This window comes from Nyctibius grandis, chromosome 6 (genome assembly GCF_013368605.1).
Source record: "Nyctibius grandis isolate bNycGra1 chromosome 6, bNycGra1.pri, whole genome shotgun sequence".
Classification (NCBI taxonomy): Eukaryota; Metazoa; Chordata; class Aves; order Nyctibiiformes; family Nyctibiidae; genus Nyctibius; species Nyctibius grandis.
Genome location: NC_090663.1, coordinates 86965582 through 86990102, shown reverse-complemented (window position 1 = coordinate 86990102; position 24521 = coordinate 86965582). Strand labels below are relative to the sequence as shown.

The following is a 24521-nucleotide window of genomic DNA, read 5'->3' as shown; positions in this document are numbered from 1 at the left end:
CTAGTAGCACTACCTCATTTTCTGCACTGTTGGCACAAAAATATCACGCTATAAAGAGCAGGTGCTACTGCTATTAAGATGCACATTATCAAAATGTTTAGCATTCAGTATGTTCCTACAGTTATAAGATAATTGTTCTTTTTTTTTCTTTTTTTAAAGTCTAAAAGAACTAGTTTTTAACTCAACCTCACAGCAAGAACGTTTCTGTACCTGATGGAGAGAGGAGTAAGTCAGGCTCTTTGTCTATTTGTATATTTGGAAGTATTATTGTAATATGGTGTCTTGTCATTCCTCATATTGCTGCACAGATCCAGCAAATCACAAAGTCTGACTAAAGAATGTGTGGCCAGTTTTAGCTAATTTTTAATCACATTTATAGATAATCCCCGAGAAAGTGCATTCGTGTTTCCCTGGACATTCAGACTGCTCCATGGAGAATGTAATTCTAAAGCTTATGGCAGATTTTAAGGTATTTTTATTTTTGTTACGGATATTTTATAAAGCTATAATTTAGGAATTTACTCTGGAATAAATTTATATGCATCTATTCAGTGAGAAATCATGCTGGTGAACAAGACTTCTAACAACTCCTGTCTTTGACAGCCTTGGAAGCATAACAGGAGTAGCCTTTCTGGTTTCCTAAATTCCTCCAGACTTCAAAAGAGCTTTTTGTTGTTTTGGATGACTTTTCAGGCTAACGTGAACTCCAGTTCTTAAGTTGTTTGAACTTTGTGTACGTCCTCAGAGTTGGGTCTGTTGTAGACAGCTTGGAGGATTTGTATTCAAATGAGTCCTGTTTTATCCTTGCAGTTCATACAGGAATGATATTAAATTTGGTGTTTATGTAGCAGTGTCACAAAGGTCCCTTTGAGCTTGGTGGCAGTCTGTGTTTATAGGATAGGGAAGTGAGATGCACGGATTTAATCACAGAATCAACCAGGTTGGAAGAGCCCTCTGGGCTCATCGAGTCCAACCATTGCCCTGACACCACCATGTCAACTAGACCAGGGCACTAAGTGCCATGTCCAGGCTTTTCTTAAACCCCTCCAGAGATGGTGACCCCACCACCTCCCTGGGCAGCCCCTTCCAATGGCTAATGACCCTTGCTGAGAAGAAATGCTTCCTAATGTCCAACCTGAACCTCCCCTGGCCAAGCTTCAGGCTGTGTGCTTTTCAAGAATCGGCCTGGATGGCCCTCTGGTAATAAAAATGCAGAGAATGGATGACGAAATCATCTAATTACTTATGTTCTGTTCCTTTCATTCCTTAAATTTATGTGCCTGGTGGCAAGAATTAAGTAAGAGGAATAAGTAAACGTAGATGTTTTTTAGGAAAACGTGCTGGTGATGGGCTTCTGCCATGGACTGCAGGTCTGGACCTGGATCTAAGTGAACTTCTCCAGAAGTTCAAACTGAACCACCACTTTGGTGATCATTAGGTTAGACTTGGAATCATGAGCACGCTTGGAGCTGTGTCTGCATTCTCCCAAGGAAGAGGTGCAATTCAAGCAGTGCGTGTAGATAAAGGCTACCACGTGTTCACATCTGGTAGTCACTGGTTTGCTTTGCTGGAGGAACGGGTGCAGCTCCCTGGCTTGAGTGGAAGTACGCTCTGTATGCTGGATTCTCTCTGCTGATGCCAGTGGGCAATTTCTAGCATGAAGGAAGAAGAAGAATACTCCAGCGTTATTTCATTGTTGCTGCAGATAGATGACAGGGTAAGTGGCAAAATCTTTGGCTGAGATGTCAAGTAAGGGGAAGTTGGGATAGCAGATGGCGACCATCTTTTCTGTTGAAGAGGCTCTGCTTGGGAAAGGAGGAAATTCTTAACTACGGGCTGAACCCTTTGCGCAGGAGAGCCAGGTTTGTACATGAAAGGACTGAGTCTGCATTATTCAGACCCTCTCACTAAGACATTAAATACACAAGAGGAGCCGTGACATATGGGCCACGTTCCATTCTCAGAGCATATTTCAGAATTAATTGTGCTGACAAAATTTTATGAAGAGCAGCTCCAGACTCTTTTCTTTCTGGCAACAGTCGGTCCTGGCTGCTGTCTAGCAGATGAACATGTTTTTCTGGTTTTATTATTTTGGGCTTGGCTCACGTGGTTACTGTACAGATGATTTGGGGGGGGAGAATTACCTACGTTCATTAACGAGCTTAACATACTTGTAACAGTCAACAGCTTGTAACGTGTTGCCCTGAGTGCCTGGGGGGTCGGGAGGGGGAACAGCAACAGGACTAGATAAGGAGAGGTGGGAGCGGAGCCTGGAAGGGGATCCAGGCTGTGGTGGTGTTTGCAGCCAGGGTGGATGGCTGTCGGGATCCAGAGGGCTGAGGTCTAGCCTGCGGAGAATTCCAGCGTGGTTTAGTCTAGACTAAACACTTTTGGATGCACTGAGTCCATCACTCCTGCTCAGAGTCCTCTGCCAGGGACTAATTTGAGCTGGTGATCACCTACCCATGAGAATTGTGAATTCCATTTGGAAGGTGCTTTTTTCTCTTTTCCTTTTTTTTTTTTTTAAAGCATTTTACAGGTTTTGGCAAGAGGATGTTTTTGGCTTTAAAATGACAAAAATATTTTCAGCATAGATTCAGGTATAAATGTTAATATTCTCCAGATTCCTTCATTTAAAAACGACACCAATTACAAACTAACTAACTAACAAAAAAAAAGCCACACTAACAAAAGGAAGACGATGTGTAGTGTTATATAATGAATTTTAGGAATTCTTGCAGATTTCCTTTTCAAAGTTTATGAGGAGATTCAAAGCATCATCTCTTCTCACCCCGTCTTCAACCTCATCAGGAAAGCTATAGGAGGAAACCTTCAGGGCAGATAATTTAATGGTTGCTGATCAAACAAAGGGTTTTTTGGAGAAGAGATATCAAAAGGCAATCGTTATTAAAATTATGGGGGGGTTAATGAGTTCTTTTGTGTATGTTTACATAATGCTAATTCAGAAACAAAGAGGTTTTGTAAAAGTCACGAAGTTTGTAATAATGCAACTTTAATCAATACACACTTCCAAATTGTTTTTAAATCATAACCAGATCCAGAAGTAGCAGCGAGGGAGCTGCAGAACTGGTGAGCTGTGAAAATCAGAAACTTTGCACAGGAAGAGTACTTATGGCACAAAGATCTTGAGCCTGCTGCCTCAGGAGAGGGTATTTATAAGCGTAAGGTTCCTTGCTTTTAAAAAAAGCCTGGACATGGCACTCAGTGCCCTGGTCTAGTTGCCATGGTGGTGTCAGGGCAATGGTTGGACTCGATGAGCCCAGAGGGCTCTTCCAACCTGGTTGATTCTGGGATTCTGTGATTTTTTTCTCTGTTACTATCCCAGGCTTCTCCTGAGTTACACCCTCCCTCCTTCCTGTGCTGTTCTTTTGAGAGGCAGTGTGGTGAAGAACCAAACCTAACAAGCTTCATCTCTTACCTCAGAATAAGTCAGAGGGAGTCATCTCTTTTTCAGAAAAAAAAAAAAAAGCTTAGCTCATGAGTTGTTTATTGATATTTCTTATTTTGTCCGTGGCTTTAGCATTAGAAATCCTTCAGAGTTTTGTCCTGGCTTTCTGCAGGAGCAGGATTAAACCTGCTAAAAGAAAGCAGTGGTATAAAAAAAGAGTAACAGGCAGGGATTGCCCTCTTGGGAAAAGGAATTCCAGTAAGGAGCGCTGGGTTTCAGAATATCATAAAGCCTTCCTTGAAATTGGAAAGTTCTAATTTTAAACTGCTGAAGCTGATGAAGATCTTGGCCGTGTCTCAGCTGATCAGCTCCCCAGGGGCTCTTCTTCATCCTTCCTGCCCGTGACTTTATTAAATTGTTTGATTCCGAAGGGAAACCTTAGAAAAATGCCTTTTGAGATATATTTGTAGACAGATGGCATAGTATTTTTCCAGAAACCAATCGATGATAATTAACAGATAGCAACAGTGGTATATTTCATTTTTACAGAGCAATAACACATTTCAGGAGCAGTCAAAATTTAAGGCTGGTGATAGGCTTATTACTGCAGAAAAACTGAGGTGTTGTTGTGCCTCTCAGCCTGGAAGTGAAGTTCTTTGGTACTAATAGCGATCAGGACAGAGTCATTAATGTATTAATAAATAATATTTTCCTGCCTCCTCGCCCAGCTCTGTCCCTGGCTGTGTGTTGATGCTTGGACCACCCAGGCTCTGAGATGATCACTGCAGCTCAAGTCTGAATTCGGTTCCAGAGCGTGGCCAAGAGGAAGGAGAGGGACAGAATGGTTCCAAAATCAGAAACCCAAGGAAAGCTGAAGAGGCTGCTACTGTTCTGTGTTCCTGGGCTGCAGCCAGGAGGACAGCAGCCAAATACCGAGGGGGAGTGGGTGAAGGAGAGTGTAAACCTAGAGTTTACCTACCTGGTCTGGAAAGGATGAATATTAGATGGGATGCAAATGATTATGCATAAAGTGATCAGTGCTTACTTTGGTCCTTTCATAAGTGATGAGAACAAAGACGTACCTGATCTAGTAGAAGGGCGATGGGCTTTGAGCAGCTGCTGACTAAACATCTGTGGGATGTTTAGGAGCTGACCTAAGCATCATCTAATAAAAGGAAACGCTGAGGTTAGGTTTTCTCATGGGCTACGTGTTTTGATGATTACTAACCGTGTCTGCAACGTTGTGATGTGGAGGACAGCTCAATCTTAGCTTTGGGGAATGCCTGAGTGGCTTCTGCGGTGTGTGGGTTGGAGGGTGGTTGCCTTCTTTGTCTGGAGTATGTAGGGCTCAATTTTACCAGCAGCCAACATCAGTAGAGGACTAGGAAAATAAGTTACATGATTCAGCTTGGCAAATTCTGAGTTTATGTTAATCAAGGATCCAAATTGTTTAATATAAGTGATTTTGTGTTATTAGTGGGATGGGAGTTATGGGTGGGATGTGTGGCATTTGCATACAGCTGCCGTAGGAGAGGTGCAGAGGTACGTTACCTTGGGACAGAAAGCCCTCTGCATGTTATGTTGCAGAATATTTATGTCACACTAAGAGCACGTTAGTCTTTGTCCCTTTTAAACCCTCAGGCTTCAACCTGTTCTTGCAAAGGGAGCTGCTGTTGGCATCATCCTGGGGGGCCTGTGCACAAGGAGTCGTCTTGTGTCCTCCCCCAACAGACAACCATCGGGTTTCTGGTTGGTGCCTTTCTTGTGGGAAGAACAAATCCTGTGGGACTGTCACTGCTTCCCTTTGCTCTGACTTGATGGGGAAGCTGGGACTTTTGTTTTAAATGATTAACCTGAGAGAAGAAATCATTGCTGGCCACAGAAACGGGGGAAAATCAGTGTCTTGTGTAAAGGAAGGAGGCAGGAGCAGCCGAGCTGCCTCAGCAGCCCTCCCCAGGGTTAGTCTGTAATGATGTAAAATCAAAATTGCCAGAAATGTCTGTATCTTACATGAGTTGTCATCTGAATGACATTAATTTTTCATTACATGTTCCATGCACTCTGGATTAAGTTGCAGCTAAACACGATGTAATATATCCGTCAGAGCAAGCGAGCCTTTAATGAGTAACTCCACTATTGCCATTTACAGTCCAGTCTTTCAGGGGTCTGATACTGCCACAAGCAGTAGGAGTACCTTGGGAAATACCATACTTGCTGCTCTACTCTTATACTCCTTTCCTAGGGAAGTACAAAAATTCACGTTAATACTGGAATGATTTTTAGTGCTGTAGTTTCAGCTCTTAAACTTGCAGCTTTTCCTTGCTGTCCTCACGTGGGTGAAAGCTGCTGTGTGAGAGCAGTTGCACTGGTTTTCTGTGTTGATCACGGGGGAAGCAATTATTTAACATAAGAACAGTGGGACTGGGTCTTAAATTTTTTCATTAATCTAGTCATAGCTGACCTGGACGAGGCGCTGAGCAACTGGCTGTAGTTGGCCCTGCTCCGAGCTGGACTGGAGATCTCCAGAGGTTCCTTCCAGCCTCAGTTATGCTCTGATTTTGTGGTGATCTACTTTGGCACCCAGCAGACGGTGAGAAGGTGGAATAAGTGAAGCTTTTCAAGCTACTTAAGATACTTCCCTCCTCTGAAAACTGATACTGAAACCAGACTGCTCAGCCACGGACCTCCACAGAAGTCAGTATCTGATGGGAGCTTTTCCTTCCAAATACATCCCTCCTTAGCCAAGCCTCTCAAGATTTATTGTCAAATGTTGGGTCAAATTCTTCCCTGAATGCTTTTGGTCAACACACATGCTTAATGTATGCAGAGTAAAATCCAGAGTTGTGTCATTTCAGCACAGCTCCCCATCATTCTTTTAAAAACATCCAGCTGAAACCGATGACGCTTCGACAGGATGTAAAAGAAATCTTCATTAGGACAATACTCATCCTTCTTCATTTGGAGTTGTTCTCTTTTTCATTGCATTAGTACAGGTTTTTCAGCTTGTTTTAACAAATGCTCATTTTTCCTGAAGATTAATAAGATTTCTGTACGGTGTGTTTATTTAAAATACTTTAAGATGTGAGGCATATCCAGATCCAACTTGAGCCTCATTAAAAGAACTCAGCCCAAAATGGAAAGCCTTCAGAGGCCTATTACAGTGAATTATAGTAATTAGAAGCATGAATTCTGTCTAAGAGCTCAAACTGCTGCAGTTGATCTGGATTTTTTCCCAAAAATGTTTTAGTTAAGTACGTCTGAAGCAGAGACTTGAACTCTCATTATCATTGCTTGCAGATAAGACCCACTTGGCTTTCCAAGGATGAAACAGAGCTCACAGGGTCCCTTACTATAAAGACAATTTTTTTGTGATATGTGCTTTTGGGTGACTTCTTTTTAAGGACAAATAGGCTGGGGAATTCTCCAGGAGAATGTAACATTGCTTTTAGAAAAAAGTTATTTAAGTATTCAAAGGCATAAAGAGAAGCAGAATTAAATGCATTAAATGCTTGTCATGGTCATGTGTTACTCTTCACAGTAATCCTAATTATGTTCTGTCTTAAAGTCTTTAAGCAAGTGCCTTTTTACTATGCAGTTGCTTGACACAGTTTTGACATGTTAAGGCTGGCTAGAAAAACGTGTGTGTTGTTGCATTTTCTGTAACTCCTGTTTTACACAGAACCTATGGATTTGTTAAACCGTAACGAGTCAATGGAGGGATTTCTTCAGTTATATTTTCTACTGGAAATGCTGTTCTAAAAAATTGTGTCTAAGGGATTGAATCAAGTGATGTGTAGAAGAAGAGGAAGGAGCAAAGGTGCTGATAAATGTAATAATATCTGTAGATGACTATGTTTCAGTGTAGCATGCTGCCAAGTAGGTTAAGTACCATCATCTTATCTGCTTGAAGCTGATAATTGTAGTGCCTTTGAGAAAGCAAAGTCTGTTCATTACAGAGTAAATATGAACTATGACTCTCTTTCTCATGCAAAGTGATTTTAGATTAAAACTCTTTCCAATTTGTATTGTTCAAATAATTATATTTAGCTGGGGTCAGAGTTTGGATAATGCATTCCCAGCCCTCGGGTTTATTAACTGGCTCCAGGAGCAGACCACAATGTCAGACAGCCCAAAGAGGTTTCGTATTTACTCGGTGTTTTGGCTATTTTCAGCTGTGCTGCTCCTCCTCGCTGCAGTCTGATCAATGCAGCCATTTGATAAGTGTTTCTCCATTATGTGACTTGCCTTATTTGCTGAAGCTTTGCTTTCCAAACAGAAACATCCACTCAAAATGCAGAGTTTTCACTTGAGGCTGCATTCTTCAGAATGAACCACTTCCCGCTTCCAAGTAGTAAACCACAGTTAAAACAGTAACAGCAAGATGCTGTACACAGCAAGGATCAAGTCGGGGAGTAACATCTGGATTTGTTAGTATGAGCAGGCAAAGTATGCTCAAGTGTTGCTTTCAGAGCAGAATTTTCTCTGCTTTTGGCACTTTGGTCACCCTGTGTACGTGCTGCATCCTATTAGCTGTGATGGGACGTCCAGGCAGAGCAGGGTGGTGGGGTAACAGAGCTCAAAGCTGGTGGGGGATTCAACAGGACCTTTGTAAATGATGTTATCTCCATATAACGAGCACCCTGAAGGAGCCCTGGGCTCCTTATTGTTAAGCTAGGCGTGCTGCATGAAATGCCAGATAGTTTCAGTCCTATGTGAGTCCACGTTTCATTGAAGACCACATCCTCCAACAAACCTGTCTGCTGAAATCTGTGGAAGTTTTAAAAAGTTTCCTCAGCTCATTTCAGTTGGGAAGAGAGGCTGTTTTCCTCCCCAGAGCTTCACAGTGACGGGCCCATCGTTGTTCCTCTCGTCATTGGGGGCAGTTTGGAGCTGTGCTTTCAGGAGGAACAAGAATGCGTCAGTGGTTCCTTCACGGGGAGTTTCTGTGGGCGTTAAATCACTTATGCAATTGGTGTCACCTCTTAAGGGTCACTTTCTTAAGGGTGGTGTGGTGCTGTGGAAATTTGAGATGTCAACCCGTGCTGCTTTACTGCTGGTACCCTTGGTTCTTCATGACCCTGCATGGTCACTCCATCGGCAGCAGTCACACAGAATGAGCTGCCTGCATGTTTCTGGAAGTGTAACGTGAACTGGATGTCATTTGCTTTTAGTCAGCAACCTGACATGAACTTCCAATGACTGTTTTCTTCCAAAAAAACCCCAAAATTAAAAAAAAATCAAGTGATCATTCATCCTACTGATGAGACACCTTTCTTGGAGGAACAGGAATTGGAAACCAGACAGATGTAGAGTGAGATTTGGGCTCCTATGCAAACTATCTGGCACTGGAAGACATACTTAAATTCTGTGCACCTCTAATTCCCTTTTCTTTTGTGTATTTCACCTGTAAATTTTGCAGGATTGTCTCTTGTCGTGCATTTACATACAGTACCTTGCACAACAGAGGCATAGTCTTGGCTAGCAGCTCTAGCCACAGGGCTAATGAGGGTGAATAATCATGTATTGCATTCCTCAGATGTGGTTACATGGCAGTTCATATAGGATGAGAAGAAACGGCCTCAAGTTGCACCAGAGAAGGTTTAGATTGGAGATCAGGAATGATTTCTTCACCCAAAGGGTTATCAAGCATTGGCAGTGGTGGAGTCACCATCCCTGGAGGTGTTTAAAAGCCGTGTAGATGTGGTGCTGAGGGACATGGGTTAGTGGTGGCCTTGGCAGTGCTGGGTTAAGGGTTGGACTTGATCTTAAAGGTTCTTCCCAACCAAAGCGATTCTGTGAGATATTAAAGTAGATTTCTGATGAACATGAATTAATTTCCTATCGTGTGCTACATGCATTGGAGCTTTTATGTGTTTGGGAGTCACACAATCTTATTCATTTGCCATAAGATGATAAAAGATAGGCATTGTCTGAGGATTTTCTTTTAGATCTGGTTCATCATAGTGTTCCCCCTGCCCCCATGAAGACGCTACCATCAGCTGTAATAGAGCCATGTAAAACTGCTAGAGAGTGCTGAATGCAGCCTTTGTGTCTGGAAACACGCGTGTTTCCTCTTCCTAGAAAACAGAACTCACATCTTGCACTGCTGAGTGACATTTTTTACAGATGTTTTCACTGCTGAACAATCTGTTTCTTTTCTCTGTAGCTTGAGGAAAGGACATAAAACGAGTCAACAGCATCGCCGACGTCAAGCCACGCAGCAGCGCTGCCAAGGAGGGACTCCCACGGCGACGGGGTGGTGGATTGCCAACACGGGCAGGGGCTGCAGCACGGGAGTCACCGCAGACAGGGCTCACTCAGCAGGTAGGCAGCTCAGCGTCCCCTTCAGCTGTGGTTTTCCAGTCTGTGGTGCACCAGAGCACTTCAGCGGGTCGTCGCTGGAACGCTCTGGCTACTGAACAAAGTAGGGAGGAAGGTGAGAGTGAGGAAGAGAGAAAGGAGGTTATTGACTGGGGACTGGAGCAGTAAAAAGGGAGCTGGGCATCTGACTTCACGTTTTTTGCCTTGCTCACAGAACTAAGTAGCCTGATTTTTAACACATTTGGCAATTTTTCATGCAGAATTATAATGAGATATTTCTTCGACTTCTTCCAGTTTTAAACAACTATCTGCATCTTGACCAAATTAATTCCAGCCACTGCTGCTGTATTTGGCACTGCCCGCTTGTTCCATCCTATCTACGCCCCGATAATTGAGTGCCTTTGTGGCCACAGTTTGCAGAAGCAGCTGCATCACCTCCCTGTTTGAAATTAGGTGCCTTAAATAATCTTTGGTTTGGTGAGAAGTAAAGAATACTTAGTGCCTTTGCATAGTAAAGTTAGGCTCTGAATTTTAGATTTTCTTTTTTAAAGACAGTACTAGCCCAGTATCTTTCTGTGTTAACTTCAGTGGGGAATTGTAAGGTGCAAACCAACCTTCTTATTATTGATGTCTGCTCCATGCACAGACTTTTGCTTTGCATAAGTCAACAGTTGTCCCCAAAAGTTTCACATGCAGCCCTTCACAAGCTCGATGTAAGCCAGAAAACCCTGCTCTTGGGTGAGATCTCCCTGAAGGATGCCTGCCTTGAGTCAGCACAAGGGTCTTGCTGTGACAGCAGCATCAACTGGGAACATTAATCCTCAAAGAGGGGGCCCTGCCAAGAGTCCCTCATTCAGCTGCCACGACCATTAGCTGCTTTTCAAAAAACACTGTTTTCAGCTCAGGATTTTCGTAGGTCACAGTCTTGGCACCAAATATGTTGTGGTAAATTTCATTTCATAGATGGGACTGTGATTATACCTAGGGTGTCTGACATATCCTATTTTAAAGTGCAGAGCATATTGTAGTGCATAAATGTGAAGAAACAGCAAGCCAGCTTTGCTCCTAAGTGATGAAAAGCAATTTCCTGGAAAGGTAGCTGTAAATTTTCTCAGAACTTTAGGCAGTAGAATATTAAAATGTCTTCCAGACCTTCCAGTCTAGAACCATCACTCACCCAAATTCTGTATGCAACAGCCTGTGTCTTACTTGACAACCTTGTGGATCCTGGGTTTGGCAGTGTTGTTTGCAGGTCTAGCTCTGGTCTTCCAGATCCTGCAAGCGTCAGCTGCTAGGCACACATGTGGAATTCTGTTTCTTTTGTTTGATCTCAAAACCAATGGCATGTTTTAAAATGGTTAATGGTTAAATCGTTCATTTTTCTCACTTCCTGCTTTTACACGTGGAATTCAAATGGTTTGTACACAGACTAGGTTAGGCCTGCCCCTGCAAAGCCCTCAAGAAGCTAAAAAAATCAGAGCACTTATATGGGCCTGTATATATTTCAGGTTCTTCATGTGCTTGGTTTTTACTGTAGCACAGGACTTAATAAATTCCCAAGGAAAACTTCTGACAAGTATTTTAGGGGTGGTCTGGTTTATCCACATCACAGTGAGTACTTCTAGCATTTAATCCAGACTTATTATTCACTGTGTACTCAAAACTGAATCTTTGTAGTTCTAATTTAGGAACTGTTCTTGTGCATGTGATGAGGTTGCTTCAATAAAATATGGGTACTTAGCTTAAATTGTGTCATCAAGTGTTAAGCATGTCTCCCAAGAGTATGAAAAGTGACTTCTGATTTTAGATGCCTGTTTTGAAATACAGTCTGTGGTAAAGAGCTTGGATTTAAGCTTTTTCTAGTGTCCCAAACTAGTTGTGAATATTCATTTTACTTTCTCACTGCAGAAAGGAGACATCATGCTGTCATTGAACCTCAGGTTAGGTCCTTCAAGCCAGTGTCCTGAAGAGCAGAGTTCAATTCCTGTTATTGTGGGAGGCTCCAAAACAATGTCATTCTGCACTTGAGTCAGGTAGTTACAGGGCAAAGTCCAGAACAAGCTGCTGATCTGTCCTGTGTGGACACTGCACCCTTGTGCCTTCACCCTAAAAATCTCAGCCTCTCCACCCGTGTAGCCAGCAAGTTTTGAACTGTCAATCAGAAACCATCACTTATAAAAAATCAAGTCTGTTTGGAAAGGCCATCTCCTAACGAGGAGTGGGGTAAAAATGCTGCTTTCAGGGCTTTAGCTCAGTCTTTTTTTACAGAGCTAACCCTCACTGCTGTCTAAGAAAATGAAGTAAGAGTGAAAAGTTCAAATATTAGACTTTTCTGTGGAGCTGGTTTCACGGTGGCCTGAGAGCCAACATCAACAGGGTGATAGTAAGGAGCTGGTGTTTCTGTCTCGTCTGCGGTGGCCTGCTGGGATGGCGTGTGCCTGGGAGGGAGTCAAAACCCCAACGGGAAAACCGAGCTTGTACCGCCTGCAGACCACTGGGTCAGTGCCTGGAGGGGATTTTTCTTGTCCTCTTCAGTGTCTCAGAGTAGGTGTCGTTTATATGTGTGTATGGGGAAGAATGGGAAAGCACATCACGGCTCAAAAAAAAAAAAAAAAGTATTTTAATTTGTTGAAATAGCTACAGAAACCTCAGTCTTGGATCCTAAATTCAGTTCTGGGTCAGATTCAGGCTGTTGCCCTGAAATCCAGAGTTGGTTGGGAGAACTGAGAACAGAAGTTCATGGAGGCAGTGCATGCGAGGGAGTTGAGGTTATTGATAGATGTTGAGGCAAGAAAAAATCAAATTATTTTATTTCTGAAAAGGCATAGGTTTCTCCCATGGAAAAGCAAGCATATTGGGTACGTTGGAGCTGACAAAATGGAACGTGGCTTGGCTGTGCTGTCTGGAGGAGGAGATTTCAGAATAGAGGGGGGGAAAAACAGGAAGAAATGTTTGTAGCAGCGTTCAATCAGAAAGCTTCCATTGGGCCTTCTAGTGGGGTTTTTTAAAGTGAGATTAATTACATTTTCAGTTTGTCTGTTAAAAGTAGTATGTATTCTTCCAGGGAATAACCTGTCAGGACAAACACCTTCTGAAGATCAATGAGAAAGTGCAAGTTTACCAACTTCTTTAGGCATTCGACTCCAGTGCTTGAATTGTTTATTGTCTTTTGCACCAGCCAGGTTTGGCCCCATTGCATGAAGCAGACAGTGATTTCTCTTATCTATTATTCAGCTACACAGACAAAACACGACTGTTCAAGAGACAAGCAGACAAGATACCTCACTAGGCAGCAGATACTCATCTTCTTCAGCTCACTCCTGAGCTTTCCCTGTGAGGCTGACGTTGCAGCTTCTCTTTTAGGACACTTGGACTCTCTTCCTCCTTTACCTTACTCCCTACATTGCAAAATTTGCAGGAACCCAGTTGTCTTGGAGATCTCCACCCATTTCTCAAATTGCATTAAAATTAGGCAGCAAGACCAAACCTTATTAAGGAAGCACGTGTGTATACCCAGCTGCTTGTCTCACTGGTGAGTTCTTACAGCACACCAATCTTGGATCCACTCCTGTTGAACACTTTGCTCCCCACCTCAGCCCACCCCCAAAAAGGACAGTCGGGCAGAACAAGCCCTCGCTTCTAACCCCCTTGAGATAAACGCCTCAGCTCTGTCCCCGCTTTGTCCATCTCTTCTCTCCCCATACATTCCCCTGCAGAATTACAACGTGAGCAGGCCTGCTGCTTCCCTTTTGGAGTCACCTCCCTCCTCGCAGCGCGGGGTTTGCTGGTTTTCATGGAGCACTGAAGCCTCTGCCCCTGCTATATTTGCACAGGAGTTACGTGTAGGAGTTGATGTCTGAGTGACCTCTGCTAGCTAGCTCCAAGCTCCTCCTGCATGATGTCAGTCTGCCCTAATAACTCCGATTAAAAAGAAGAAAAAAGGTATCTAGGAAACCATTCTGTGTGTGTGTGTTTTGTCCAAGTTTAATGCCCATGCAAGAGCCCACGTGAATGTGAAATACAGTGGAAAAGAGGAGCAGGAAAAAGGATGAAGAATTCATGTTGGCAACGGAGTATGGAAAGAGATTAATAGGAAAGCAATAACAGCCACCCTTCATGTGAGACAGAGACCTCTCCAACTCAAAATACCAAACAGAAGTGAGTTTCCCCCTTACAAGATGTTGAAGGCAAAAATCATTAACTCAGACAGATGCTGGAGCTCTGGAGCTTCAGGACATATGTTTTGAAGTTTTCCAGTCGCTGCGAGATATTGGAAAAATATTTTCCTAGATATTAATGTTGTCCTTGTTGTAAAATATATTCCTAGACCAAGTATTCATTTTAGAGGAGTGTAGCGAGTCTGTATTTTTATTAAAAAGCCAAACAAACAAAGGCCTTTTTTCTATTAATGGCAGATGGTGGGCAACGTGCATCTGCAGGAGCAGGAGAGGCCCAGGCTCTGCTGTCACAGTTGTTTAAAAATACACCTTGGGTTGTACTCTGACCAGCAGGAAAGGTTCTTACTTTATAAAGGGATTCTTTTAAAGAAGTGAAAGGTTGCTCATCGTGCCAGCAAGACCAAGAAGGCTGAGGGTCCTTCAATAAGGAGCTGCACCCATCAGCAGAAGGTTTTCCAGATGGTTAGCTTGGGCTCTGTCTTTTTTGACTAAGTCTTCTTTCCTACTATACTTCTTCTCACTCGGTGCCTCTTTTCCTTCTGTTTCTTCTTGCAGCAACAACATCCTTAATTAATCTTTCTTCTAGGGTGCTGAAGACTTCTTATCCCTTTGATGTACTTACTCCTTGGTGAGGTCAGATACTTGCCTGGTAGCAATCCATTGTTTTCTAAGGAATTCCACTAGTTTATATTGAGGATCTGTCTTCTCCTATATCATTGTATAAAAAATGTGAGTCCTTTGGTATAGGCAGAGTAGAATTAATCCAAATAATTACATTGATATTTGGAAAAGTAATCTGAAATAGAGCAGTACGTAACCGATGAGTTGCTGACTCAGGCGGGGTGGGCAGTTACGGTTCTCACGGGCCAGCTGGATGCAGACAGAAGTGCAGATGGATAACAGCAGTGAAAGCTTAGATGAAAAAAACTGAGAGGATGCCAGGCTGGCCCAGGGGAAGGGCTGTGAAGGGTATTATAGCACAAACAAGAAGGAGCATAAAACATCACTGCGCTGTCAGCACTTAAAAGCAATCGAGAGCTACGTCCGAGTCCAGGGAAGGTAACAGCCTGCTGTGGTCGTTGGTCTGGGCCCACCAAGGGGACTCAGTTCTGCTTCCAACGACTAGGTATGAAGGCTATTTTAGGGGCTGTTTTGGGCAAAAAGACAAATATTTTATTGGACCAATGTGATTGTCAGTCCAGAATATTTCGGGATATTTTCAATGCTGGTTTCTTTATTCTACTGGAGCTGGTTGAACATTGTCACAGGGAGGTTTTTATGTTGGCCACCTAAGATGCCAAAACATAACTTGGTTTCTTTGGGGTCTGCACTGGCAGCCGAGGAATCTGCTGCAGCTGAGTGGAGTAACTATGTGAAACGCAGGTGGAGGCTGAACGTGTCAAAGCGAGCGGTGCAGTACCAGGGAAGGAACCACGGGGCTCTCCTCTGACCTCCTCAGAGGTATTTGCCTACTGGAAGATTTGAGCAGAGAGAGGAGAATCAGTACTCTTAGGAAGTAGGGGCTGAGGTGCTTTTCCAGGAAGATTTAAGGCAGAATTTAATTTTACATGGAGCCTCCCCTACTTGAGGTACACCAAAGAGTTTTATACAGTCATGTGTTAAATATAGAAAGGTGACTTGGTGGGGAAAACAGAGCAGCCACTAAATCAGTTCACACGTGTAGCGTTGGACAGAAAATGCAGGGCTTCAGCAGTAGCAGGGCTGTGGTTCCTGACCTCTGGCAGCTCCTGCGGGGGTGATTTTAAGGGGTTGCTGTTTATTGCTTTCCACTCTGCGCCGTATCAGAGGGGGACAGCTCACTTCTGGCAGAGACAGACTGAAAAGGTAACTTGTAAATCATCCCCACGTGCCTTGCCAGAGCTTCTGACATTGAGACAAGACCTCAGCTGCTGTTGGAGGTGAGGAGCTGCGGTGCTGGCTGAGTCAGGGTATCCAAAAGCTGTGCTTTTGGTGTTCTTAGGGGTTGTGTTCTTACCCTTCATTCCTGGAAGGAAACAAACATACCACACACAGATGGAACTACACAAAATACAATTAAACCACAGGCTGTATATACTTCATTACGGTCTCAACTTAGGAAAGCTTTCCTATAAACTTGATCTAATACTTGAAAACCTTTTAAATGACCTGAGCTGATGAGTGGTTTTGCTGTTTAAATCATGTGAAATGCATAGCTTTACATAGTTGTAAAGAAAAACAGATAAAATCCTGCACTTTTTATTATATTTGTCTTTAAGGTGTTAGATTCAGTAAAACCTGAGGTTCAAATAAACCTTGGAGCGTGCTGACACACGTGGATCACCACCAACAGTCCTTCTTGCATGACTTGTGCACGTTGTGGCAGTCTAAAACACGAGGGGCTGGTTAGGAGTCTGAAGAAGAAATATTTTAGTATTTCATGTGTTGGCTTTTTAGGCTTTCCACAAGGTTAAAATCCTCAAGTTGTCACATGTGAGCCTAAAGTTCAGAAAGTCTTTTGATTTTTATTAAGGACAATTGAAAGTCTGTGCCTGTGTTTCTTGGAGGGCAATTGGAAACACCACGTCCTACGAGACTTGCCAACAGTGAGGGTGACTGAAAGGCCCTTTATTTGCTATTTGGGCACAGCTGGGGGAACATCAAAACGTAATTTCTCATTTTTGCTATATTTTTGTTCCAGTCACTGCAGATAGGTCTGTAATTTGTGTCTGTTGTCCAAGTTTACAAATTCTAATTACTTGAATGTTTTAATAAAGGACATTGTTGCTCAGGATCTGACAAGGGAAAGCTAGGTGAACGATGGTGAGTGAAACAAATGGGTGGTAGCAGTGATTGATGTTGTCAATTTGTCTTGAATTTCCTCAGATGATGAACTTACCCATTTGAGGGTGAATGCTACACTTGAGGTTTGGACCTCCTCCTGTAACTTGTCCTGAAGTCAAAACCTGCTCCACTGAATGGGAAGCTGAAGACAGACACTGGGAAAGCTGAGACTTCAAATTCAAGTTGGAAACTGTAAGGTAAGGAATATGCTTTAATCATACTTGCTTCATTATTACTTGCAGTCCATTAGACACAGCAGAATGCTTGGGCCTCTGTGAGCTCATGGTGGTTGATGTTCATCCCCAACTTCTGATTTCACTGGCTGAACTCACAGAATCTGATAAATCAACACAGATATCAGAGTTCCTACAGAAGAGGAACATCAGTGTGACTTCCCACATTACTGCACACACCTTGAGACTTGAGGAAGAACCTTTTTACATTTCCAGTCCAAGGCAAAGCTGCAGTCATGTGATAGGAACCTGCAGGACATCAGGCTGATGACAACAAACTGCTGAGGCTAGAGCTACATGTAAAAATGAGGTCTCTTGTTTCTCGTTATTGTAGAAGCTCTCTGAATTTAAGCTGAACTCAAATTAAACTGCTGGGAAGAAATGCAGATAAAGCCTAGGAAGTTCTAAGCCTGATGCACAAGCCTTTGGCATCAGGTGTGAATGGCATAGTGGTTAGGGATTGCTGAACGTACTATGATTTCATTGGTGAAATATTTGAGATCTTAATGGGGTTTTGTGGAGAAATCTTTATGGAGGAGTGACAAGAAGGGACTGCTTTCTCCCTCCAGGTGACCCTGACCTCGTATGAATATAGTTCGCAGTAGAGGCTAACTTTTCACCTTTGAAATTCAGTGCTTAGCTTGGAAAATGTACTTTTAACAATTCCTCCTTGTAACCAGGTTGTATACATATATGCATGTCTGTTGTGTTTTGTATCATAAACACTGATGGGCTTGACTAACAGACAGAAAAGAAACAATAAGCAGTGAAGAGAGTCTCTGTTTACACATATTTTCACATATATTTGGGCAAAATATATCTGGGCAAGCATGAGAGGGAGAAAATATTGATGTTGCAGCCCTTGTGTAATAGCAGAGCTCTGGAGAGTGCGAAGGTGATGACAAACTGTCACACACTTGGACTGAAGCTTGCAGAGTAAGTCGCCTCCTTTAAGTTCCCCGGGGTTTATGTACTCGAGGCTGGACGTGTGCGTTCATGCTGCAGTGCCATCTGCCAGCCCTCTCCCTTTTCCTCCCTCCTCTTTGGTGCACGGGATTGGAAGTTGCTGCTGCTTCTCCTTTGGTTGAAAGTTGCCTAGAAATTGAGCAGAAATCCTGGCTTCCAAGCTGGGGAGCATGCTTGGTACGTGAGCTGCTGACTGCATCTTGAATCACATCGCCATCCCCTTGCCAGTGAATAGCATCTTGTCTTTCTTTCTCGTGACATCTCTCTGCAGACATGAGGGTCAGGTTTGCAGGGAGCTCTGCTTTTCCTGGGAACCCAAAGCAGATCTCACTTGCCTTTGAGCTTGATATTTGCTCAGAACTCCTGGAGTGAAAAAAGATTTGTTGCATAGAGGTTTGAAAGCAGAAGGCCAGTGACGAAGGAAGAGGTTTATCTTCTAAATAGCTGTTTCTCCATCTCTCTTGAGTGTTTCCTTGGTTTAAATGCCAGTAAGAGCAGAAGTCCTTTGCTTTAAATCTGTTCAGTCCTTGCTTATGACACAGTTTATCACTGCTTGGTCCTTGTTGGATTAACTCTCTCCTCTACCCCCGTAAATTCATCAGAGACAGATTGCTGTGGTAGTTTCCCCTCTTAAACAGTTACACAAGTTATTGTTTCCTCCTGCAAAACTCTTGGCTTCCTTTTCCCAGAAACAGCGAGCAGCTGAGTTGAATGGATTTCCCTCCGAGGTTATTTTACAGGTCAGGAGGTTAGCTTGCTTTTGTCTTCTTACTTCAGCTGTTTCAGAAGAATCCTCTGTGTGTTCTCCTGCATTGTAAAGGCTGCTAAGAATGAGAAGCCCAAGTCATCCATTAATCCACAGGCAAAGCACTATTCGAGCGGCTGCAGTGAAAGCTCTCACGTGCTGCCCTGGAAATAACCCCAGCCTTGACGTGCTCAGACGACCCTAGGTGAGGTCAGAAGCTCAGTTCTCATGTTCATTTAAGCTTCTGATTTTTAAACAGTGTTTGGAGTCGTCCCTTGAGGTTACGTTGATCTCTTAAAGCAGATGGATCCTCATAGAGTGGAGAAGTGGAGTCCAGAGCAGCAGTTTATCTGCTAAACATTGCTACTCTCTCATCTCCAATGGTTGTTGTTTTGTCTTGCATATTTAACGACCATGACCCCACGTGAGAGCAGCAAGTGGTATCAGGATTTTAGCTTAAGCTGCTTTGCAGAGGCAAAGCACCTGGTTTAATTCCTTCTGGAAATGGAAGTGACCTGGAAGCGTCCCAGCAAATTCAAGTCAAGGTGGTGATACTTGCCTGCTTCTACACTTTCCCGTGGAGCGTGTGAATCTGAACGATCTGTGTACACAGTGGAAGGGATTGAAGCCCCTGGCTGGGCTTTTGAGGGGGGCGTGAGCAAGCTGGGTGTCTGTCCTGATGGCCTGAACGCTAACTGAGTGTGGCACGTAAATGAGCCTTAAGTCAAACCTCTTTGAAAATCCTGCCTGTGCCAGCCTTCCATGTGCGCTGGGGCCAGCGTGTGTGCCAGAGCGAGGTCGGTGGGTTTGGGCATCAAACTGTCCCTTTGGAGAAAATACAACTGATAGAGTTAGACTGTGGCTTCTCCATCTCATCCAGGTAAGGACCAGTGCAGCGGTGACGCAGAAATCCACACGTAGCAATTTCTGTCCCTGTTACAAGCCCGTCTGTATTTGGCTGGGGGTGGGAACATGGTTGTTTCGGCTGACCACAAACTTCTGCAAGAAATAGGTATTTGAAGGGTTTGTCTGTAAATCTCCTGACCAGAAGGAGCCTTGAGGTTCTGTGGTGTGTCTCTGTTCTGTCACAGGGTGGCCATCACACTAATAACCCAGTGTTTCCCAGCGTAGTTTTCCTCTAGAGTAAGCTAATATGGATGGCACTGCTTTTCACAGAAGGATTTTCACAGGGGCTTTAGACCTTCTGAGGAGTCCAGAGCAGGGCAACCAAGCTGGTGAAGGGCCTGGAGGGTCTGACCTACGAGGAACGGCTGAGGGAGCTGGAGGTGTTTAGCCTGGAGAAGAGGAGGCTCAGAGGTGACCTTAGTGCAGTCTACAACTACCTGAAGGGAGGTTGTAGCGGGGTGGGAGTCGGCCTCTTCTCCCAGGCAACCAGCGCTAGGACAAGAGGACACAGCCTCAAGCTTGGCCAGGGGAGGTTCAGGTTGGCCATTAGGAAGCATTTCTTCTCAGCAAGGGTCATTAGCCATTGGCAGGGGCTGCCCAGGGAGGTGGTGGAGTCACCATCTCTGGAGGGGTTTAAGAAAAGCCTGGACATGGCACTTAGTGCCCTGGTCTAGTTGCCATGGTGGTGTCAGGGCAACGGTTGGACTCGATGATCCCAGAGGGCTCTTCCAACCTGGTTGATTCTGTGATATCTTCCTCTTCTCTGTCCCCTCTCTCCTTATGACCGGTTTAACTTTACCTCCTGCTATACTGAGAAGTCATTCCCTGTTCTTTCCAGTAATTGTTTTATGCACTAGTATCGTAAAACGTGACCAATCCCCTTTGCTTAAGAGTTCTGGTGTTGTAGCGTGTTCACGGGTGTCTTGTTGGGCAGTACTTGGCTGCAGGAGGAATAAATGCCTCAGCACTTCCACGAATCTCTTGGGACACCAGAACCCTGATTGCCCTATCAGTACCGCAGGCCATTGAAGGCTGGCTCTCACTGCATCTTATTTTTAGAATGATTTATGGGTATTAGTTTATTTTCTTTTGAGGATTCGAGGTGGTTTTAATTGCATTTTATTTGGCACACATAGTTCCAAAATTAACCGCCTTAAAATAGGAGCAGTTTCATGGAATGTATCTATTATTACGAAATTGTCCCAAACACTGCCTCTTTCCATGACTTTTCATTTTTCATAACGTATTTTACAACTATAATTTTCACGTCTCGCATTTTTCTCTCCAGTTTCCTGCGTCCTGTGGTTAAATCTTGAGCGTAAATCTTAACGCCGCTTTGTTAAAAATAATAAGTCTACTGTGTTTCTTCATTTAACAATCTGCTAGATTAATAGTGTCTTTAAAACAATTAAATAGGGTTGTGTGGTTTAATAGTCCTGGTTTTAGTGCACCGTCAAGGAGAAACTAGAGCCATTTTCATTTCCAGAGTGCTTGCAAATAGTTCAATTTGCAAAATTGAATGAAATTTTAACAACGAGGCGCAGTCCTTCTCACATGTATCCTGAGCTAAGAAGCTAATTTGTATTGCCTGAGGTTTAATGATCACACTGTAGGCCTCCTGCATCTCTAATTACTTGAGAAAAAAATATTTCTATTTGTCATTAAGCCAGCGGTGAGCAGGCTGGAAACCTGAGCAGGTCGTGTAGGCGTGCTCTGCTTTCAGAGGAACGAGCTCTGGGTCTCCAGGGTCCTGCCCTCTGGTCGTGTTTAAATCAGGGCATGCTTCATCAAGGAGGAGAACCTGGGGCCCAATGTGTCAACCATTAAAGAAAGGAAATTAATCTGTAACTACCTTCCCTGGACTGTCTTTCACCTCTTTCTGAGCTAGGCTGCGATATCTTTTCTTAAGGCAAGCTGTCCTCCTCCATGGCCCAGTGCTCCTTTCCAAACTGGCCACTAGTAAGAAAGGTCGTCAGATGCAGCCTGGCAAGGAACAGAGTAGATCAGAGACTCAGTAAATTCTAATGATTCCTGAATACCAGGAAATGGCACTGCAAAAGTTCAGTTTGGACATTAGGAAGCATTTCTTCTCAGCAAGGGTCATTAGCCATTGGAAGGGGCTGCCCAGGGAGGTGGTGGAGTCACCATCTCTGGAGGGGTTTAAGAAAAGCCTGGACATGGCACTTAGTGCCCTGGTCTAGTTGCCATGGTGGTGTCAGGGCAATGGTTGGACTCAATGAACCCAGAGGGCTCTTCCAATCTCATTGATTCTGTGAAAACTGAATATTGAACCATGTGTGCATACACGATTGGTGAAGGCTGTGGTTTGTCTAGAGTGCAGGTATTACTCCTAGGTGTTATAGTTAAGTTTATTAGGGGCTTGTCTCAAAAAAAAATGTCATATTTGAAAGCTTGTATTAACTAGCATTGCAAAAACTCCTCTTCAGTTCATTTCTCTTGGCTCCTTCTTTAAAGTTTCTCTGTTTGAATTCTTGTCCCAATTAAAACTTGCTTTGAAATTTTGTGTTGCAGGCACTTCTGCTGTGAGAGAATGTGAGATTTCATAGAGACCATCTTCCGGAGCCTTTATGCTCAGGTAATGCCACATTTTACTCTCAGCACTGAGTGCTTACTCCCATGAGTATTGTTCTGCAGAGAGCCTGTCGGATGTAGTGTTAGCAAGATTAATTGTAGAATTGCAAATATTTAAGGGATTTTTAATAGATATGTGTATATATGTACGTGCACGTGTAAATACATATATACATTCGTGTGTATATATAAGACTTGAAATACGCCCAAGAAAATCTATTATATCTTTCATAATAGTATGTCCAAACTTGGCTGTTAGAGATGAGAAATCTTTAATTGAACTTTCAAATCCTGCCTTGATGTACATTTGTTACCGGTGCGGTGCTCAGTCTTGTTTCTCAGGAGTAGCTGATGAGGCATCTAATTTTAACACCTTATTTTTGCTCTCTTAAAATCCTGTCAAACCTTGGTTCTTTGCTCTCAAAGACCACAAACCAGAGCATCTGCCCTGGCCTGTCTGTCTTTGGTGCGTGTCTGTTTCTTTGACATTTAGAAACTTTTCTAGTGAATTTGAGGGAGTTCAACAACCTGGGACGGCCGAGATCAAGTAGTAAATTGCACCTCTAATTAGCCTGCAGGAAGCACCACAGATTGTGCTGGTCCATCGTTCCACCGTGGCAAACGGCTGGTTTGTGGTGTTACAGGAAAACCCACAAGGAAATCAGCATTGTTGCTTTTGGGATTGGAATAATGTGCAGCAAATGAGCTCTGAGGTCACATAACGAATGTCAGTGGGGGAAGTAAAATGTGGGGTAGGTGCACGTTAAGTGAACGGTGCCTGTTTGGTGCCCAGATGAGGGAAATGTCCTGTGGGAGAAGTGGTGTGTTATCAAGTAACGCCAGTCAGCATCTTAAAATGAAAGCAAGCTTAGGCTGGCATCCGGAGTCTGGCAGTTCTCACTCCGTGGCTTTGCAAACTTACTGTCCTTGACTTACCTTTTAATGGACAATCGTGTGCCCCTCAGCCTTTCTGATCCTGCTCTTTCCAAAAAGTGGCTCCTGTTGCCGTGTGCTCAGTGTACGGGGCTGCTTCGTGTGGTTTACGTACGGAAATGATCTCAGGCTTGTAACAGAGATACATATCCAGGCCTTCCCGCTTTCTCAGAAAAATTCTTTCTTTTCTTTTTGCTTTCTGAGAGAACATAATGCAGTTCAGGACCTGTCTTCTCTGCCACAGCAGGGCTGCCCCACAGGCTGGTGTGGTTTAAGTATTCAAGATACCTCCTGAAAATCAAGGCTGGAGCGCAGGGCTGGGCCAGGAGATGAAGTGACTTTTCTGTGTGTGTGTGAAGTTCACAGACTCACAGACTGGTTTGGGTTGGAAGGGACCTTAAAGCCCATCTCGTTCCAACCCCCTGCCACGGACAGGGACACCTTCCACCAGACCAGGTTGCTCCAAGCCCCATCCAACCTGGCCTTGAACACTGCCAGGGAGGGGGCAGCCACAGCTTCTCTGGGCAACCTGGGCCAGTGTCCCACCACCCTCACAGTAATAATTTCTTCCGAATATCTCATCTCAATCTCCCCTCTTGCAGTTTAAAACCCTTCCCCCTCGTCCCATCACTCCATGCCCTTGTCAAAAGCCCCTCTCCCGCTTTCCTGTAGCCCCTCCAGGCACTGGAAGGTGCTAGAAGGTCTCCCTGGAGCCTTCTCTTCTCCAGGCTGAACAGCCCCAGCTCTCCCAGCCAGAGCAGAGGGGCTCCAGCCCCCTGAGCATCTCCGTGCCCTCCTCTGGACTCGCTCCGACAGCTCCGTGCCCTTCCGATGTTGCGGGCCCCCGGTCCGGCCGTTTCCCCGTTCGCACCCTCGGTGCGGTGCCGCGCCGGCTGCCCCAGGTACCGGAGCCGCCCCCGGCGCTGGGCCAGCCCCTGCCGTGGGTGTGCCGGGCCGGGCCGTGCCGTGCCGAGGGCGGAGCCGCGCCCGGGGGCCGGTGCCGCCTTTATTAGCGGCGCAGGTCGCGATGCGCGGCGCAGGCAGGGCGCAGCGAGCAGCAGCAGCCGGCGCGGACGCTCGCCGCCGCCGCCCAGCCCGCCTGCCCGCCGCCGGCCCCGGGGCCCCGGCGCTTGCGGGGTGCGGGCCCGGGCTGCGGGGGAGGAGAGGAGGGAGGGAGGGAGGGAAGGAGGCGGTGCAGGGCAGGAGGAGCGAGCGGCGGGCCCCGGGCGGGCGGCTCGGGATGGTGCTCCTGCCCCTGCCCCTCTGGGTAGCGGCGGCCGCGCTCCTGGGGCTCCGCGCCGCGGCCGCCCGGCAGGTGAGTGGGGCCGGGGGGCATCGGGGCTGCGGGGGACCGCGGGGCCGCTCCCCTCCCTTCCCCTCCACCCTGCCCGCGGGGTCCCTCTGCCAGCGGCCCC

General features: G+C 44.9%; 1 protein-coding gene across 1 annotated transcript in view; it reads left to right on the top strand.

Annotated features, from left to right (window-relative positions):
- Nucleotides 1–24346: 24346 nt before the first annotated feature.
- The window catches only part of ADAMTS3 (ADAM metallopeptidase with thrombospondin type 1 motif 3), a 65024-nt gene continuing 64849 nt past the window's right edge, over nt 24347–24521 (top strand). Inside the window, exon 1 of the mRNA XM_068402987.1 lies at nt 24347–24421. Coding sequence (XP_068259088.1) covers nt 24347–24421 — 75 coding nt within the window. The remainder of the gene's footprint in view (nt 24422–24521) is intronic.